The following is a 19,408-nucleotide window of genomic DNA, read 5'->3' as shown; positions in this document are numbered from 1 at the left end:
AAGAAACACAGGGGGCAAATTGATACATTTTAAACCACAGGGGGGCAAAATGAGAAATTACGAAACCACAGGGGGGTTTTTGAAGTTTTTCCTTTCTTTTGTTGCATTTAGTGCCGTCGAAAAAAAAAGAAAAGAAAAAAAATTATAATAACTTCTACAAAATTTAGTATTTATAAGATTCATCCTATCTGCGGCAACGTGAGTATTGCGATAGCTAGGTTAAATTGAACAGATGAATTATTGATGGAAACTTTAATATTATATAATTATTATGATAGAAAAATAATAAAATACGGATGAATCATTCACCACATCTAATTTACTGTTCAAGTTAACCTGCGTCACCATCTATATTCGCATGGCGCTTACGTGGGCGAAAATAAGATCAATTTTATAAACATAAATTTTTATAGCATATTTATTAAAAAAAATAATTGAAATGAGTTGATGCGCCAAAAAAAAAAAAAAAAAAAAAAAAAAAACCATTTAAAAAGAAAGAAGGGGTCGGTTAGCCCGGATCCGGTTACCGCTCATCCATCCCAACTGTCCCAACTCCCAACGCCGAACTCCCGCCCAAAAGCTTCCCCTTTTTTTAATTTATACTTTATTCTCTCTCTCTCTCTCTCTCTCTCTCTCTCTCTCTCTAGTTTGTGCACGGAATTCTTCATGGCTGTTGGACAAACTCATCTATCACACACCTATACATCCGCAGATAGTACTTGTAATAATAATAATAATTATAATAATAATAATGTAAAAATGTATAAAATTTAGAGCAATACTGTTAGGAATCTGACTACTATACTATCGATAGTATCGAGCTCTTGATACTATCGAGTTTTCTGGCATTAAATCTACCCTTTGATCATTTCTATCCGTTAGATTATACTATTTAACCAACCACCCATTCAACTCTAGGGGACCACTATCATCTTAACCGTATATTTTTTTATCCAATGGCCAACAAGGGTTTCATACTATCGATAGTACAGTAGTATAATTCATACTATTGGTACGCTCCAAAATAGGATGCATATTTTATATCTGTTCCATTCAAGTGTCATTAATGCTTTACTTGTCACATCAGCCTTTTTTTAATTTTTTGAACGCTACGTTGGAAGTTGTAAGATCTACACTCCACTTTTGGGATTTACAACTAGAATTCATCTAAAATTTATTTGAACAATTGATTATTTTATTTTGGCTATTCAATCTTTCAAAATTTTAATTTTACTATTCAATTTTTTTTATTAATTTGATTTGAGTTAATCAATTATATTTTGACTTCAAAATTTAAGCTAATTATTTATTTTAATAAATTTATAATTGGAAGAGTTGCATAAAATACTAATTAAATCTGTACAGATAAATATATACAATTTATTTAAAATTATGGATTATTATAATTTGGCCATTCAATATTTCAAGATTTTAATTTTACTATCCAGCCTTTCAATTCATTTGATTTTTTGTCGGTCTACGATATGTTGAATTCAAATTTTGAATGTATTGTTTATTTTTACATATTTAGTTAGTATATTTCATGCCGTTCTTATAATTATAAATTTATTATAGTAACTAATTAGTTTAAATTGTAAATTGAAAGTGTCGTATATTATCTCAAATCAAACAAATTAAAAGGTTGGGTAGCTGATACAAAATGGTCCACAGTTCAATTTTTATACATTTTTACCTGCTAATAACAACAATAATAATAATAATAATAATAATAATAATAATCAATTGTCACTAGTGCAGATAATTAAAGACTTGATGGTTAGTATCCGAGCTTTCAAATTTGAAACCTAGATATTTCACATTTCAAACTAAACTGATTTCTTAAAAAAAACAACCAAAAAAAAAAAGAATGACGCAAACAACATGCCACCTTTCTCTCGAAAAAGATAATGGTAATAATAAAAATAATAAAGGTAAAAACGAATAGAACTTATTTAGTCTATTGACAATTTTAATTTAACTGTATGATCTTTCAAAATTTTAATTTTAGTATAGCCAACCTATTAATTTGTCGGATTTAAATTATTTGATGGCTCTCCCTTTATAAAATTTAAGTTAAGAATTTGTAGTTACATGAATTGCGAAAAATATGCTAATTAAACTTATAGAGATAAACGATGCATTAATATTTTGAAAGTTAAAGAATCGTTAACTCATTGAAATCAAGAAAATAAAAGTAAAAAGATATATAGTTAGAATAAAAAGATAGTTAGATTAATATTGAGATAAGTTTGTACATTTATACCAATAATAGATAAAGTGAAGCAGTTACTTTCACTTAGGTAGCAACTTGTATTTGTGGGCCATTTATTATTTTTCCGAGTCAAAGTAGATCCTTAGAGCGTTCACTTGATTTAATTTCCATGCTATTTTCTTGGTGGTCGATTGGTCCAGCTTTTGTTTCTATTCTCGAAAATAATTAATCATGTAGTGTTAGGGTACGTATGTGAAAAATATAAGGAGAAAAACCAAAAAGAAAAAGAAAACAAAAACGAAAATTGAGATTATGAATTTGATATGGTCTTTCTATCAAAAGAAAATATTGTTAAAAATATTATTCAGATAGTTTTGTTTAATTAAGAAAGATTTTGGGCATGCTCACAGTGAAATAATTTACTTTTATTTATTTTATATATATATATATATAGAGCGGGCTGCTCTATGCTCTCAGGAGACGGAGGCCTCCGTGCTCCTGAGCCGTTTTCGATGATGGAAGTTTTCGAATCGACGATCGAGCTCCCGTTAGACTTGATATAGCGCTTTGAAGTTTCTAGAAAATAATTTTGTGATTTTTCGATCTCATTTACCTAGTGATCGAACGGATTCATCCATAATTTTTAATGGTTGATATCTGTCGTTTTCAAGTTTAACGGTGTTAGAAGTATTCAAATCAGATAAAATTTTGATACAAAATTCTTTATACTATCTACACAAAGAATCAATATTTCTGATCGAAAATTTTAGTGCTATGTCACATTTTTTATAGAATTTTTGATTTTCAGCCGTTAAAATTATTGATTTTGGAATGCTTTTGATTGCTAGGGTTAAATATATCGAAAAATTGTAAAAATTATTTTCTAGAAACTTCAAATACGCTAGATCAAGTTTAACGAAGCCGATCGTCAATTCGGAAACTCCATCATCGAAAACGGCCCTGCTACATATATATATATATATATATATATATATATATATAGAGCAGGGTTGCTGTGCTCTCAGGAGCACAGAGCCCCATTTTCGATGATGGGACTCCCGAATCGACGATTGGCTCCGCTATACTTGATCTAGTATGTTTGAAGTATGTAGAAAATAAATTTTGTAATTTTTCGATATCGTTTACTTAGTGATAGAAAGGATTCAAAATCAACAGCTAAAAATAAAAATCTCATAAAAAGTGGTGATATAGTACTAAAATTTTCGATCAAAGATATTGAATTTGCTGTAGATAGTATAAAGAACTTTCTATCAGAATTTCATCTGATTTGGATACTTCTACGCTGTTAAACTTAAAACGGCAGATATCAACCATTAAAAATTGTTGATTTTGAATCTTTTCTATCACTAAGTAAACGATATCGAAAAATCGCAAAATTTATTTTCTACATATTTCAAATATATATGCTAGATAAAGTCTACCGGAGCCGATCATCGATTCGGGAGTCCCATCATTGAAAACGGCTCAGGAGCACGGAGGGCTCTGTGCTCCTGAGAGCACATTTATGGTGCTTAAATTTGATAATTGGTGATTTGATAATTGGTGAGAAATAGGCTTTGGATAAGTTATTTCAATGATTAAATAATCTTGTTAAGATTCTAATTAAGTTTTGATTCTGGTCATTGTTGAACTTGGTTACCTGCTTTATAATAGCTTATCTGACTCAACCAATTTGTTAAAATTAATAAAAGATTCTATAGTAGCATCTTAATTGGTTTAGTGGTTCAATCAATTCCATATTCTAGGAAAGACATAAAGGTGATGATAAACTTGGAATATAAGCTAGAAAAGTGATGATAGAGTTGAAAGGTAAGATATAAAAATATATATATTTTAAAATAGATTGTGTATAACGCAGTTAGCTAAGTGCTTGATGGTTGATACCCTGTACCTGAAGTTTTGAAGTCTAATTGCTTCATATTTCTTGCTAAGTTTATTTTTATAAGATAAACAAAACAGATAGCTCGCTTGCTATCTTTCTCTCTAATATATATATAATATTATATACTATATATATATATATATATTATATAATATAATATATATATATAATATATTATATATATGACTATATATATTTAAAAGTTCAAATTAAAAAATACATGCTTCTCTTAATAGTATATTATTGAAATAATATTATATATATTATATAATATATATATTATATATATATATATATATATTAATATATTATATAATAATATATATATTATATATATATATATATAAAATGTTAGCATGGCTTTTTGTCTTTAAAAAATCTATTTAAGATGAGGATAAAGGAAGTCTTGCATATGCATTTACCTATTTTAATTTAGTCTTCATAGATATTCTTATAAATAAATAAAAATACATAATTTTTTTTTATCCAGTCTGTTGCACGATAACACCATATACATTTTTTGTCCGAAACCTTCGTATTTTGCGCATACATATAGAGATCAGGAGAATTTCCAACGAGGCCTAAAGAAAAAGTTTCTGATTCTCTGTCACGTATTAATTTTACCTTTAGTTTAAAAATTAAAAAATTATTCGATATTTTTAATACTACAATTCAAAAAAATAAATTAAATTCTAGAAAAGAGAATCATGACTCTTGGACAAAAATAAAATTGATATATAATAGGATAAACTTCAAATACCATCCCTGTGGTTTCGCACTTTCTCACTTTAATGTCCTGTGGGTTAATGTCCTGTGGTTTCATTTTTATCTTTTCGTCAGCTTTTCGTTAAAATTTTGTTAAATTATATATACAAAAAATTTCAGATACTCCATATAAGTTTATTGAATATTCACTTTAGTATCCTTTAGTTTTAACTTTGTCATTAATTTAATAAAAAAAATTAGTTAAATTGATAATAAAAAAATAAAAATAAAACTACAGAGTACTAATTCGATACAGTTTAAAGGGAAAACTTCAAAAACCCCCCCTGTGGTTTCGTGCATTCTCACTTTGCTATCCTGTGGTTTAAAACGTATCAATTTGCCCCCCTGTGGTTTCGTTTTTATCTTTTTGTTATCAATTTTATTATTATATTTTTTTAAATCAGTGACAAAGTTAAAATTAAAGGATACTAAAGTGACTATTCGATAAATATAGATGGTTATCTGAAGTTTTTTGTATATAATTTAACGAAATATTAACGAAAAAGCTTTCGAAAAGATAAAAATGAAACCACAGGGGGGTAAATTGATACGTTTTAAACCACAGGGTAGCAAAGTGAGAATGCACGAAACCACAGGGGGGTTTTTGAAGTTTTCCCCAGTTTAAATAACAGAGTACTAAAGTGTGAAACCGGAGGAGTTGGTAGTTGAAGTTTTTGCGAGAGACTTCTCAAGGAGTTATAGTTGGGAAAAGTTGAGGGAGAATTTAATAAAGAGAGATCCAGAGAGAGGGAAAAAAGCAAAGACAGGGTCAGCATGCAGCAGCAGCAGCAGTAGCACATCCTGGTTGGAGAGGGTTGGCTCCCCTCATTTAAACTACCCATCTGCCCCTCATTCATTACATTACCCTCTCCCCCCCCCAACTCCCCCTTCTCCCTTTAAATTCTCCTCCCCCTCTCCTCCTCTCCCCCCCCCTCACTCATCAACCCCAAACACACATCTTGATCTTTCTTTTCATATTCCTTCTCAGAAAACGACGACGACGACGACGACGACGACGACGAGCAGATAAGATACATACATACATACGTAGAAGACGCGAAGATGCCGTCGGCGCCGCTCCCCGAGTTCCAAAGCTCGGTGAAGCTGAAGTACGTGAAGCTGGGGTACCAGTACCTGGTGAACCACTTCCTGACGTTGCTGCTGGTGCCGGTGATGGCGGCGGTGTCGGTGGAGCTCTTCCAGCGCGGGCCGGGCGAGCTGGCGGCCGTCTGGCGGTCCCTCCGGCTCGACCTGGTGCACCTCCTCTGCTCCGCCTTCGCCGTCGTCTTCGCGGCCGCCGTCTACTTCATGTCCCGCCCCCGCCCCGTCTTCCTCGTCGACTACGCCTGCTACAAGCCCCCGCCCAGCTGCCGCGTCCCCTTCGCCACCTTCATGGAGCACACCCGCCTGATCAGCGACGACCCGAAGAGCGTGCAGTTCCAGACGCGCATCCTGGAGCGGTCCGGCCTCGGCGAGGAGACCTGCCTGCCGCCGGCCAACCACTACATCCCGCCCAACCCCACCATGGAGGCGTCGCGGGCGGAGGCGCAGCTCGTCATCTTCTCCGCCATCGACGACCTGGTGAGGAAGACCGGGCTCAAGCCCAAGGACGTCGACATCCTCGTCGTCAACTGCAGCCTCTTCTCGCCCACGCCGTCACTCTCCGCCATGATCGTCAACAAGTACAAGCTGCGCAGCAACGTCCGCAGCTTCAACTTGTCCGGCATGGGCTGCAGCGCCGGCCTCATCTCCATCGACCTCGCCCGCGACCTACTGCAGGTCAGGTCCACACACATATAATGACATGAAATATTTATTTCTATTCGATAATAAAATATTCTAATTACTTATTATATATTTTTATTTTTAAATGTTTTAAGCTTTATTAATAAAATTACTCAATCGCTAATTTTTCTTTTAAAAAAAGAGAGAGAATTTTGAGTTGTGCTAGTTACAGAGGTTATATCGTGTCGATATTTTATTGGCCCAATAAAATATAAATTAAATTATTTTTGCAGTATATAATTTATTTATTGTAACAATAGTCATTTTTCACGGCTTGCTAATTAGTTAGCAAAATATGTATATATATTATTGGAACTAATAGTATTTACCAACTAAAATAATATTTATAATTGCAAAAGAATATAAATTTATAGTGGTGCTCTCTCTTTCTCAATCTTTAATTAATTATTGTAGTTATCAAGTACAGTAATTAATTAGTTCAGGGGCTTTTGTGAGATGTGTTAAAACTACCAACTTTGTACCCAAGAAAAATCTCATTTAAAATTTTGATCTCTCTCTTATTCAGAAAACGCATAGAAGTTTAAATAAAGTTTATGTTCTTAAAGATTTAGAAGTTTGTTTTAACTTTTTCAGTAGTCAAAGACAGAATTAAAGTTTCTACTCTTCAAACTCACAAACTTATCTTAGTTCAACACGGTACACCGAACTAAATTGGATTCTATATATCAAGTATAATCTCATGATTTTTTTTATATCTTTGTCAACCGCTTTGCTAAAGATAATTGCCAAAGTAGAAATAAGACAAATATATATAGAATTGAGTGTCATTAGTGTTTATGGGTTTTCGTCTCTTCAATTAAGAGATGTACGGCTAGAATGATAACAGTTCTATAGAATTGAGTGGGCAGCTAGTTGAAAAATATAATTTAACAGACGAAAATGGTAAAAAGGGTAGATCCAACATCAAAAAACTTACAAACACCAAGTGCTTTAAAAGCACTATAGCGGGACTCTCTCTCTCTTTCTATATATATATATATAACGAGAGAGAGAGAGAGAGAATGAGAGAGAGCAGGTCTATTGTGCTATTAGAAGCACAGTAACCGATGTGCTCATAAGTTCCTAATCATTCATCAATTTTAGGGTAAGAGAGAGAAGAGAAATTCAGAAAGGGTAGTTCCTAATCATTCATCAATTTTAGGGAGAGAGAGAGAGAAATTGACACATAATTTCTCTTCTCTCTCTTACCTTAATCACTCATCAAAATTAATGAATAGTTAGAAACTTAGAAGTACACCGGCTATTGTGTTCCTAATAGCACAGTAGCGTACTCTCTCCTGGCTTGCTATTAAAAGCACAAGGTACTTGGTAATTATAAGTTCTCTACAGTTAGATCTATCATTTCAATCATTTTCATCTATTAGATCATATTATTTAATTAACCACCCACTCAATTTTAGAGAATCACTATCATTCTGGCTGCACATCACTTAATCCAAAAGCCAAAAACTATAAGTACGAATGACTTGGTACTTTTAAGAGTATAGGAGCTCAATTTTAGATATATATATATATATATATATATATAGAGAGAGAGAGAGAGAGAGAGAGAGAGAGAGAGAATTAGTCTAGAATACTATTAATAGCACCAAATCATTTGTGCTATTAAATTTTCGGTCCTTGGATGAAGCGATGTACGGTTGTGATGATAGTAGTCCCCTAGAGTTAAGTGAATGGTTGGTTAAATAGTATGATCTAATAGATGAAAATGGTCAAAGGGGTAGATTCAATGGTAGAAAACTTGATAGCACTAAATGCTTAGTGTTTTCGATAGTCTTGTAGCCGAACTCTCTCTCTCTCTCTCTATATATATATATATAATGTTTGATTTAATTATAAGATTTTAAGTTTTGCATGGATATGATGTGTGTGGATGGACGGATGCATGCAAATGGGTGCAGGTGCACGCAGGATCGAACGCGCTGGTGGTGTCGACGGAGATCATCACGCCCAACTTCTACAAGGGCAGCCGGCGGGACATGCTGCTGCCGAACTGCCTGTTCCGGATGGGGGCGGCGGCCATCCTGCTGTCGAACCGGCGGCGCGACGCCCGGCGGGCCAAGTACCGGCTGGTGCACGTGGTGCGCACGCACAAGGGCGCCGACGACCGCGCCTACCGCTGCGTGTACGAGGAGGAGGACGACACGGGCCACTCGGGCATCTCGCTGTCCAAGGACCTGATGGCCATCGCCGGCGAGGCGCTCAAGTCGAACATCACCACCATCGGCCCGCTCGTGCTGCCCATGTCGGAGCAGTTGCTCTTCTTCTTCACGCTCGTCGGCCGCAAGCTCATCAACCCCAAGTGGAAGCCCTACATCCCCGACTTCAAGCAGGCCTTCGAGCACTTCTGCATCCACGCCGGCGGCCGCGCCGTCATCGACGAGCTCCAGAAGAACCTCCAGCTCTCCGCCGAGCACGTTGAGCCCTCCCGCATGACCCTCCACCGCTTCGGCAACACCAGCAGCAGCTCCCTCTGGTATCATATGACTTATAAACACACCGTACCATTCTTCTCTATCAGCTTAAGCTTTTCAAGAAAACTAACCGTTGTTTCGCATTAATTATTTAATATAGTATCAAATTAATCAGTGCGTGCATGGTCCTAAATTCGAGTCCTGTCAAACTCCTAGTATACCTACTTTGGAGAATAACGCTTGTTTCGCATTATTTAATATAGTATCAGAGCAGAAAAGATAACATTCTCTATCAATTTAAACTTTTATAAATTTTCAAGAATAAGACTTTGTTTCGCATTTTTAACAAAATCTGCATTACAAATGCAATGCAACAAACAAGCCACAACAAGTTAGATTTAACCTATTATTAATATTTTTTGTTCTTAAATATTTTTTTTAAATTCTTCACGTCTGGGCTCGAGACATGAACTTCAATTTCATTGGCAGAGATTGTACAAACTATAAAAATCTAGAATGAGTCTAATTTTACTAAGCTGCTATCCGTCGGAGGAGAACGGTGTTTTAATATTTTTATTTTCTTGTGTGTTCGAATGCGTAGGTACGAGCTCAACTACATCGAGTCGAAGGGGCGGATGCGGCGGGGGGACCGCATCTGGCAGATCGGGTTCGGGAGCGGGTTCAAGTGCAACAGCGCAGTCTGGAAGTGCATACGCACCGTCAAGACGCCAGTCGACGGGCCGTGGGCAGACTGCATCCACCGCTACCCCGTCGACATCCCGGAAGTCGTCAAGCTCTAGAAACATCCACCATGAAGAAGAGGAAGAAGAAGAAGAAGAAGAAGAGAAGACCACCACCACAAACCACAAAGCAATTTTCATTTCCTACGTACATTAATTAATGCTGCTGCATGTAATCTCCCTGCATGTTGATTAGATAAATGTGGAGTTTGTTTACACAAATTAAAGAAGAGTGGATATTACTGGGACATAGATCGAGCATTGTAATGTAATTTGATTTCAATGTGGAATATTAATTTGATATATACATCATGATGTTTAGAGAATTAAAGAATTAAAGAAACCAAATTGGTGTCATAATAAATGCTTTAAATAGTGGAGTTGGGGTTTCAAGCTCTCAATTAAGAGGGTGGATGAGGTAGTACACTGGAGAGGAGACTACAATTATGGTGTGGGGTTTTGTGTTAAATGTAATACATGTTGGGTAGTTGTTAGTTGAGAGAGAGAGAGAGAGAGAGAGAGAGAGAGAGAGAGAGAGAGAGAGGGGGGATTTGTATGCCATGCACTATTTAAGGTGGAGAGTCTTAATTTTTGCATGTGGGAATGTTAAGAGGATTTATGGGTCCTGATCAATCTTCTACTAGTGATATTAGTCATAAGACAATTAAATACGAGTTCGATAATATGTGTTGTGTTTTAATTGATACAGTTGGTAGATAGCATGATAGAGTAGGTCTAAACAGAAAAGGTATGCATGAATTTATAGTTTCGAAAAAGTTGTCGACGTCAGCATTTATTTAAGCATCTAAGTCACCACATGAATCATTCTAACTCCCACTCACAATTATGTAAGTAAAGATCGGCCTTTCGATTTCACTGGGCTAGGAGCAAAGTAAAAGTTCGTGCAACTCAGTAGATTTCTCGTCCTCACACGCAACTTTCGGTTTCCGATTAGTTTCTGAATCTCTATGAGGTTTGTATATGAATTTAGATTAGTTTCTGAATCTCTATGAGGTTTGTATATGAATTTAGGGCATGTTTGGTTTGAAAAAACTAAAAAGTTTGGTGCAAGTTAAGTGCACGGCGGATGAGTTAACTTTTTCTAAACTAAATTTACATGCAATTATTTTTCTTACTTGCAGAAATTTGACTTATTTCGAAACTAACATTGCACCATTTTGCATAAAAGATTACGTCAATTACCTCCACACTTTATTATTATCTCAAATAAATGCAGGAATTTGGGATCAATATATAATCGTTAAATTCAACTATAAATCATTGTAAAATTAAAATTTGCAGATAAAGCTATCTCTAAGTAATGCAATTCAATCATAAAAATTAAATAAATTGTTTAATAAACAAACAAGTTTGATAGTATTGGTAAAATTGAATAAAAGTTATCTTCTTTTTTTTTTTGAGTTGCAAATTAGATATTTGTTGAGATGCATAATTATGTGATATGCCAACTCCTTTAGTTAAGTCTTAAAACCGAAATTGCCAAATTTTAAATTTTTTGAGATTTATTTGAGATGATGACAAAGTATAGGATGATAATTCAATGCAATTTTAAATACGGGAGGATAATTGAGATTGGGGCTAAAGTACAAGAGGATTTTTTTTATATACTTTAGCAGTTTTTATCACTTTTTTTACAAAAAAAAAATAGTTGTCATGTAAGCATATAACTGACTTTCATGCTAATGATCTGAACAAAAACAAAGTCGCCTTACATCTATGTATCACGAACACTTTTATTAGTGTCATATGTATAACGTGAACACGTCATGACTGTGCGTTCGGCGCAGATTTATAATACATCCTATTAAAAAATATTTTTTTATTTTTTATTTTTACTTTTCTTATACATATATAATATAAGATAAGATAATAAATATTTTGAATTTTTGATAAATGCATATAAATTTTTTGGACAATATAAATAGATTGTACAGGTTAAAAAATTTCTTTTCTTAAAATATACGAAGTAATATGAGAATTTTATTACTTTTCATTTGTATGAAAAATATAACAATATTTTTACAAAATTAATATTTTATATATAATAAATATATTTATTATATTAATAATATTATAATTTATTAAGATGTTCATATCGTGTCTGTATTCTAATATTTTGAAAACTTTCGAATCGTCATATTCAAATCATATCATATTTCGTATTTTGTATCAGTGTCGGTGACGCCTACCCTCACACCAAATTACGAGATTGGTGAAACTACACTTTCATTGTTTTTCCCACTTACAGAAGCTGTGAAAGTCATGACTTACACGGAAATGGACTTTTCATTCCTTTTTGAGTTCTACCAAACCAAGCACGCTCTTAATTATTCACGTAAATAATTACTAGGGGTGGAGACGAGCCGGCTTGAGCGAGCTTACCTCAGCTCAAGCTTGATTTGAATCTAAATTTAAGCTCAAGTTCGCTCCGAAATTAATTCAAGCCGAGCTTGAGCGAACCTAACTTCGAGTCCAGCGAGCTCGAGTCCTAAACGAGCCGCTTAAAATTCTTACCATCATGCAATCTATAATTTAATTTTTATAAAATTTATCTAAAATTTAATATAAAAGATATCTAATAGTACAATATACAAAATAAATGCATGAAAGATAATATTTTGATATTAAACAAAAAATTAGGGAAGCTACTCTAAGAGCAAGTGAAAAAGATAGAGAGAGAGAGAGAGAGAATGATTAGAGTAAGGTTTTGCTCATTTGGTTTTGTAAGGCCAATAACCTAAATTCTATATAAATATAATTAAATACATAATATATAGGGATAATTTCATCAATATCCCTCTTGAAGACCATTATATCATAAACACCCCTCTGAAGTTGAAAATGCCATCAATACCCCTCTAAAGATCAAAACCACTAACGAATGCCCTTTAGTTAAAAAATTCATAAAAAATATCATCCATTATTTTTTTACATACTATTTTTGCTCCTAATATCAATTTAACAAAGTATAAAAATTTAACAAAGTATAGAAATTTTTTATTCGGCATATTCTCTTGGTTTATTCAAGAAATTTGTAGATTTGGACGGTAAAAAGTACGATTAAATATCTAGAATAAAATATTATATTCGGCATTCAATTTTTTTTTTTAGAATAAGACAAATCACTTTGTTGATGAAATATATTATCCTACCAAATCATGATTAGCAAGACCTTTCAAAAACTAAAAATCAAACTTTCCGCTTACAATTATACTAGAAAATTTTTATACTATCAAGAATACTATATTCTGCCTTCAATCCATTTTTTCCGAAATTAAATATATCACCTCGTACATAAAATATACTATCTTATCCAATTATGACTATAAAGACCTTTTAATAAACAAAAGTTAAACTATTTGCTTCCAATCTCATAAGAAAAATCTTAGGTCAAATAAGCTTATTTTTGACTAGCTAATTCCAATGTCCAAATAGGGCTTTAAAAGTATCTAATATTAAGACTACATCTGAACCATTTCTTATTAAATTAATATTGTGGCAAACACAGTGTGGGAGCTAGTACTAACTAAGATTTATCAGTTCTAGGATATTGTGAGTTGATACATACGATCGATGTTTGGGGTAACATGGATAATTTATTACTAGTATTCCACAACAATCTCGTTCATGAACCATTTGGTAAACGAAATTAACATAGAGTTATCTTTTAAAGGTCCCACATATTAAGATGTTGGCATCCTTGAAAGTTCAATGCGGTATCTTCCTATCCAACCTCACTGTAGTCTCACTCTCTCTCTACTAATTTTCCAAGCTAACAGCCCCTAGTAAAATGGAGTAGAACCTAAAATTATAGATCTTTTAACAATACAGTACAAATGATTCAATTCTATTCTTATTTACTTTCAGAAGTAGGCATAGCAATATTAAAAGCCATTATAGTGTAGCCACTTCTGTTGTTGAAGAGAAATATGACCCAGTCCACAAAATATTTCAAGAATTTCGATGATTCTGATCAAGTTTCCTTCACTAGAAACTGGAAATTTCCGCAAGGGTTTAAGGTTTAGAGTTCAGGGTTTTAGGATTTAACATTTAAGCTTCTATTGCAACCTCACATCTCACAACCAAATTTCTTGATTTCTAGTGGTAAGGCATGGGAAGTGATTGAATTTTCACATGAAATATGCAATCCTAAGCCTAGCTCAACCTCTAGCTCATCCCCTCTCATTGAATACTAACCAAGAGAAAAGAAAAATTGCATAAACAATTAAATTGAGAACAAAGAGAAATGAAAAATTGCATAAAATAGACATACTAGAAAAAGAAAGGAAACCAAAACCAAAAAAAAAAAAAAAAAAACTGTACCACCAAGGAAAAGAACAGCTTACCCAGATGGCATCTGATACAATAAATTGAAAGATCAGATGGTATGGAGGAGATTATGCGGAAGCTGAATCAGCACCAGCTGCTGCTGACGCAGCTTTTTTCTTAGCGAAATACTCCTCGGCACGCGCGAGGTTCTTGGCAACCGATGGCTTAACCCACTTCTTCCTTCCTGGCAAAACAGTGATAGTGCAACCTGCGGCCTCGAGCTTCTCTCTCGCTGTTGCAGAAAGGGCTCTCGCCTTTATGTCCAACTTAACAGATAAGTCACCGTCCCCCAAGATCTATGAACAGGCACATAAATGGGATCAGACTATAGATCTAGATATACCACTGCATTGTGAGATGATTTGACAGTTCTAACTTTAGTATGTGAAGAAGAAAACAGCAATGCCATAGAACCTAACTGAAATTTCTCACCCAGTTGCGAATTCGAAGTTCGACAAGGGCTCCCACTATATAAATAAACCAGTTCGCTTCAACTAAGTTTCTTATAAGATGGATGAGATCATAGGAGAAATGAAGCAAATGCTTGTTCTTACATCAGCATTGCATGTGCAGAAGCAATTGCATTTAGATTAGTGAAGTACAAATCACCCCTGGCCAATTTAGAAATGGCCTATACAAGAAGGGGTCTACATTAATTTTTTCATTTATTTAGTTATAATAACATAGTGTAGTTCAACAATAACCTCTCTTAAATTATCTTCACCAGTTAAACCATCTTCGATTGGTTTCTTTGTAAGAATTTGAGAATTTTTAATTTAAGCATTATATTTGAGCATTCAATGATAAAATTAGAGCACTTCAGTATTCAGGACAGCAAACTAGTTGTTTTAGAAATATCTGAATTATGTTGCAATTCTAACCTCTTTAAACCTACAAAAAAGCTGATCTATAATTGCCACAACATCAAAACATCTAGAAATGCAGATTTCAAGGAAATTCCCAAGTTTTCCCATTACAAGAACCTAAAAACTCTATTTTCTTCAATATAATTTTTCTTGCTTTCATCTTATCATTGAAAACTTCTGGTTGATGTTGCTTTGCTATCTTATAACCTTTCTCTTGCTTATTAGCCAACAAGCCATTTGGCATTCAAATAATCCATGTACCTCATATGACGATCATCTCAAATTATTTTAACAAGTGAAACATATGGCATCCTAAAACATCATTGGCCCATTTGAAGGTGACACTGCCAAGTGTTACTTTTTGCTGAAACATTTCTAATTTCCTCTCTATACAACTTGTTAATGTGGTGACTTCGCATACAATACAAGCTACATACTAGACCACATAGACAAATACTACAACAGAGAAACTATCTCAATTTATTCAACTAAAAATTTTAAGCAATAGACTAACGTATTATTTTGATCAATCTATGTTATCCTAACTTACTATGTAACCCAAGAAGGTTTCAAAAGTGAGCAGTAATAAATAATCAGCAAGAACCTTTTTTTAAGTAGAATGAAGAACTCAACAAGAAAGTCACTACTAATTAGCTAAAACTGGTCGGGATGTAAAATGATACCCGGCTATACCTGATCTTTGTGAGTTCTTAGCTCTTCCCAATTCAAGGAAATGAAGATTTAGTGACTGCAATTCTAGAAAATTAGAGAGAGTGTCCTCGTACCTTCAAAGGTAGTCTTCTTTCCCTGCCAGATGGGTTGATCAAGCCTCTTGCTTTCAAAGACTCCAGTGATATCTCATCACCGTCTTGAAATCCAGCACTTGCAATATCTTTAAGATTAACAGGAACATACTTTGGTAACCCAGCATGCATTCCTGGTAACATAGTTGAAAAATAAAAAATTATTAGATATAGCTAATCTAACAAGAACACACCATGTTATATGTGTTGGATTCATTACAATTTTAGCCCCTAAAATGTTGGCCTCAATTTCAATTTCATTTTTCATTGTTTCAATCATAACGATTTAGTCCTGAAGTTAGTTTTGTATAACAGCTAACTTTTCCAGTTTCTAGTTAAGGATAGCCAGTTATACTTGATCAACTTTTAAAACTTCTGCCACAATGATCCTAACTTTTCCATGGATGTCTCAAAACTTAAGTTTGAGCAATGTCACTCTGCAAGAACTCTTGATAAGAGTGACAAACTTTCTCAGAAGATGTTCTCACTTTCATATTTGCATCTTTGCCCCACATGATATCAAGTTGGGATCACTTGGCTCAAAAATTAGCTTGTCTGGAGAGGATGTATATTTTCAATTATTTATTCAGCCAGATGCTTCGATTACAAGGAGAGGTGATTTTTGCATCCAAAGAACTTTGGGTTTTTTTGCTGATGATACAGAACATATTGCTGGTTATTGCACTAAAGTATAATGGAGGTATCATAAATGCTCTAACCGGGTCCTGCTTTTGTCATTTGCACTTTTCTAATGATTAACTGAATTGAAATTACACCCATTCAGGTAAAACCTGCTCAACTTGTTTAACATGAGATAGGAGAAAAAAAATACTTTCACAATATAATTTATTGTTTTTTCTTGAAATTTTTTGGCATAACAACATAACAAACAGATTCTGAACTTCAGTTACTATATAAAGAATATGCAGTCATGATACTATCCAACATCAAAATGTTGTGGGATACGACTGCCCCTACCATGCAGAAAGAACCAAAAATTAGACATTAGATTTTCAATTTATTCATCATGAATGAATTCAAATTAAGAGAAACAAAGTTAATTTCCTTCTTAGTAAGTTCATTCTTAGTAAGTTCAAGAAACACAGGAAGATGGATATTTCTACCATGATTGGACCATAACTTGGCTACTAGAAATGAGAAAGTGCCCATTTAAAGAAGCCTCTGTTTAAAGAATTTCAGCAACAAACCAGTACCACAAGAAATTGAATTCCCAAATACATTTTTCTATTTATATTACACAACCCTGTAACATTGGATAGCTTCAAAGTGTATTTTCGACTTCAAAGTCAGTCGGTTACTGCTGCAAAATGTGCATAGTAGTATACTGTCCGGTCCAATTTCAGAGGCTTTTTTACATTACTCATCGCAAACGAGCTAAAGGTAAACAATATACTAAGGCTTCCTCAACTAAAGGCTTTTTCGAAATATGCCTCTCAACTTCATTATTTTCAGGTAAAACCGTAGAGAAGTTACTTGAATTATGGACCATTTTGAATTTACTACCCGACCTTTTAAAACTTCGATTTTACTGTTCAATATATCAATTTATTTGATTTGAGTAAGTCAACGGCATTTGGACTTTAAAATTTAAGCTAATTTTTTACTTTAATGAATTTATAGTTGCAAAAATTGCATGAAGCACACTAACTAAACCGGTAAAGATAAACGACGCATTCAAATTTTAAAGTCAAAGTACCGTTGGCCGATTCAAATCAAACAAAATAAAAGATTGGATAGTAAAATCAAAATCTTGAAAAGTCGGATAGTCGATTCAAAATGGTCCATAGTTCAAGCAAGTTCTGTATGTTTTGACCTTATTTTCAATTGACACCCCTTAACCTTAATTCTTTCCAATTAGTTAAAATTGAGGACTTTATCACAGCATAATCTGCCGAAAGACAAACAACACATTCAATTTTTGAAGTTAAAGTACCGTTGATCTGCTCAAATCAAACAAATTAAAAAATTGGGCAGTAAAATCAAAATTTTGAAAGGTTCGACAGTGAATCGTCCATGGTTCAAGTAAGTTCTATACATTTCTACCTTATTTTCAATTGACACCCCTAAACCTTAACTCTTTCCCAATTAGTTAAAATTGGGGACTTTGTTACAGCTTAATTTGCCGAATAATGATTAAAAGTTTTCTTCTGAGGTTTCCACTAGTCATCACAAAGCACTAGAATTGCAAGCAAGAAGTGAAGCAAGTATGAGTAATGAGAAGAAAGAGAGAGAGAGAGAGAGAGAGAGAGAGTAAAGCACCGCCGGCGATGCCGCGGAGCTTGGGGATGCGGCGGTAGAGGGGCATCTGGCCGCCCTCGAAGCCCTTGCGGACGCCGGGGCCGGAGCGGGACTTCTGGCCGCGCATGCCGAAGCCGCAGCTGTTGCCCTGCCCCGCCGCGATCCCCCGCCCCTTCCGCTTCCCCTTCCGCCGCGACCCCGGCTGCGGCCCCAAGTTGTTCAATCGAAATCGCTCCGTCGCCACCGCCGACGCCGACGCCGACGCCGCATAATCCGCGGCGGAGGCTCTGCAGCAGAAGAGCGAGGGGGTCTTGGTTTGCCTCCGCAGGAAGAGCGGGCATAGGGTTCGTACGTTGCCCTGCGAGTAGAGAGAGAGAGTAAGAAGAGGGGTTAACCATGGAGCCTAGAGAGAGAAGGAGAGAGGGGACCTTGAAGGGAGAAGGGGGGAGCCGGAGGAGGAGGGGAGAGGGAGAAGAGGAGGAGGAGAGGGAGAGGGAGAGGGAGAGGAGAGCGTTCATGGCGAGAGAGGAGCGGGGGAGGAGGAAGACGAAGTGGATAAAGGAGAGTGCGTGAGCGTGGAGGAGAGAGATAGGGGAGTTAGTGGGGGGTGTGTGTGAATGTGTGATAATGGGTCGGGTTTTNTTTTTTTTTTTTTTTTTTTGTTAAATGGAGGATCCGAACCAAATTTTGATGGGAATGTTTTCGCTAAATTCAGAAGAGCTCTTCCTCTATACGCTGTTAAAATTGGAACAAAAATATTTTAGTTCTGTTATAGGAGCCGAATTCTCTGATCCTTGACCCGATCAAAGATCTCTCTCGGAAAGAGTGTAGGGATGCGGAACGGCCGTGACTAGTGACCCTCGAAGTTTGCGCCCTTCAACTGGATCAAGCGATTTGACTGATAAGGATCGAATCAGCCGAGTTCGAAAACTTCTACTGTGCGAGTTCGAAGACAATTACTATGGACTAGGTTCGGCTGGGTGAGCCGAATGTACGGAAAACAAAGGCTTTTAGGCCGGCTGATGAGTCGAATACCTTTATATCAACTTATGAAAAAGTACAAAGGGTTGAGTATGCCTGAAGGCATACAGACTCGGTTGCTCTAACTTAACTCTACTCCTAGAAAAAACAGTAAGTGCTGGAAAGTAAAAGATTACAAGTAAACTACTCCTAGAGAATGCGAGGAAATTGCAGAGGAAAAAAAGATGATCTTCTGTTCACGGGAAAAAGACCTGTTTTCAGGGCATTATTTGACTATTTATAGCTCGCCCCTGTGGATCAGTTATTTCT

General features: G+C 35.1%; 2 protein-coding genes across 2 annotated transcripts; one reads left to right on the top strand and one right to left on the bottom strand.

Moving 5' to 3' along the window:
• On the top strand, positions 5,794-10,166 carry LOC109721778 (3-ketoacyl-CoA synthase 6-like). The gene is made up of 3 exons (XM_020249558.1): positions 5,794-6,659; positions 8,588-9,162; positions 9,702-10,166. The coding sequence occupies exons 1-3, from the start codon at positions 5,943-5,945 to the stop codon at positions 9,898-9,900; spliced, it is 1,491 nt and encodes a 496-aa protein (XP_020105147.1). The 5' UTR covers positions 5,794-5,942; the 3' UTR covers positions 9,901-10,166.
• Positions 13,936-18,713, bottom strand: LOC109721779 (50S ribosomal protein L15, chloroplastic). Its single transcript, XM_020249559.1, has 4 exons — positions 18,547-18,713; positions 18,140-18,476; positions 15,842-15,993; positions 13,936-14,486 (listed from the first exon to the last, which is right to left on the bottom strand). The coding sequence occupies exons 1-4, from the start codon at positions 18,634-18,636 to the stop codon at positions 14,259-14,261; spliced, it is 807 nt and encodes a 268-aa protein (XP_020105148.1). The 5' UTR covers positions 18,637-18,713; the 3' UTR covers positions 13,936-14,258.

The sequence above is a fragment of the Ananas comosus genome, linkage group 15, assembly GCF_001540865.1.
Source record: "Ananas comosus cultivar F153 linkage group 15, ASM154086v1, whole genome shotgun sequence".
NCBI lineage: Eukaryota > Viridiplantae > Streptophyta > Magnoliopsida > Poales > Bromeliaceae > Ananas > Ananas comosus.
The sequence above is the reverse complement of the archived record's forward strand: the minus strand, read 5'-3'. Positions and strand labels throughout refer to the sequence as shown.